General features: G+C 35.8%; 1 protein-coding gene across 1 annotated transcript in view; it reads left to right on the top strand.

The window, feature by feature from the left end:
* The first annotated feature begins 4 nt into the window (after window positions 1-4).
* Window positions 5-1,829, top strand: part of LOC117938798 (olfactory receptor 142-like) — a 3,670-nt gene continuing 1,845 nt past the window's right edge. The window contains 2 exon segments of the mRNA XM_034863687.1: window positions 5-784; window positions 786-928. Coding sequence (XP_034719578.1) covers window positions 5-784; window positions 786-928 — 923 coding nt within the window.

Below are 1,829 nucleotides of genomic sequence, written 5' to 3'. Positions count from 1 at the left end.
GATAATGATAAACTCTACACAGGTTTCATATTTCATACTTTCTGCCTATTTTGACACCGGAGGTTTTAAATACTTATATTTCTTGCTGATTTTGTCTTTATATGTGTTCATAGTGTGTGCCAATGTGCTGCTGATTGTGGTTATCTGTGTGAACAGGAGCTTACATGAACCTATGTACCTTTTTCTGGTCAGCCTGTTTGTAAATGAACTGTATGGTAGTACAGGGTTGTTTCCATTCCTTCTGGTTCAGATCCTCTCTGACATTCACACTGTTTCTGCTCCCTTCTGTTTCCTGCAGATTTTCTGGTTGAACTCTTATGGAGGTATTGAATGTTTGGTCTTAGCCATCATGTCTTATGACAGATATCTTGCTATCTGTTATCCTCTGCAGTATCACACTCATATGACCTCTAAAAAGGTTGCCGTGCTTATTGCTCTAACATGGTTGTACTCTTTACTTAGATATGTTTTGACTATCTCTCTTATGACTGCTCCTTTACAGCTGTGTGGAAACATTATTAACAAAGTGTACTGTGACAGCTATAATGTTGTCAAGCTGGCCTGCTCTGATACAACAGCCAATAACATTTTTGGACTTGTGTACATATTTACAGTAATCTTTGGTTTTATAATCCTAATTCTTTTCTCCTACATGAGGATCCTTAAAGTGTGTTTTTCTGGTTCTAGACAGACCAGACAGAAAGCTCTCAGTACCTGCACACCTCACCTTTTGTCCCTGCTGAACTTTTCCTTTGGAGGTTTCTTTGAATTAATACAGAGCAGGTTTTGATACGAACTATTTACCCAATATGTTGCGTATTTTTCTGTCATTGTACTGGCTTACATGCCAACCACTCATCAACCCTTTACTGTACGGACTGCAAATGTCCAAAATACGCATTGTATGTAGAGATCTGCTTGTTGGGTGGTAAAGTTAACTTAACATGTTATCTGGCAACTAAGTTCTTTTCTCTTTATAGCTAAAAAAACAAAATTGAATGAGTTACCTTTAACTGTGCTTTTTTCATTTAACTATATACTATCTTACATATACTTTATTATACATACTTGAAAAAACAGGAAAAAAAGCAAAGGTTTTTCCTTTAATCTCCAAAATTAGATTCATGCCGAGTTCTTTTTTTGGATTCATGTAATTATTTTAGTGTTTTAATTTTTTTACTATTTTACCATTAGGCACTAAATAAATCAAATCAATAGACATAACATGTATAAACCTGTCCAGTGTAGGTAAGGTGATGTGTTGGAGCCATTATACAACTGTGTTTTGTTGATATACTATGTTGATGATATTAATTATTCTTTAGTTTCATGTTGGAGCACTGGGTGGAGCATTGTCTTTGGAACAAGAAGCAGATGAGTTGGACTGTATGTTTGGGCTATGGTGAGCAGGCCGTCTGGATAATACATGGGTCCCAGCTCCCACATGCAGACAGATTGTGGACATTGATTCTTATCATATTAACACAACACATTAACACTTCATATTAACACTTCATATTAACACCCATCCTAGCAAGTTCTTCCCTGGATCCACTTCACTGGCCCAATGCAGGAGTTAGTAAAAGACTCTACAGATTAGTAAAGTATAAATATATGTTGCAGCAGTCATCTGCTGTGGATGAACCTCTTGTACAACTTTGTTTAAATATGCAATAAACTGCTATTAAACCTTTTCAGATTGTGGACATTGATTATTAGCATGCAGAACAAGCAAACTCTTCCCTTGTCCCACAGATAGATAGATAGATAGATAGATAGATAGATAGATAGATAGATAGATAGATAGATAGATAGATAGATAGATAAAT

This window comes from Etheostoma cragini, chromosome 3, assembly GCF_013103735.1.
Source record: "Etheostoma cragini isolate CJK2018 chromosome 3, CSU_Ecrag_1.0, whole genome shotgun sequence".
Taxonomy (NCBI): Eukaryota; Metazoa; Chordata; class Actinopteri; order Perciformes; family Percidae; genus Etheostoma; species Etheostoma cragini.
This window is presented reverse-complemented; position numbering and strand designations above follow the sequence as displayed.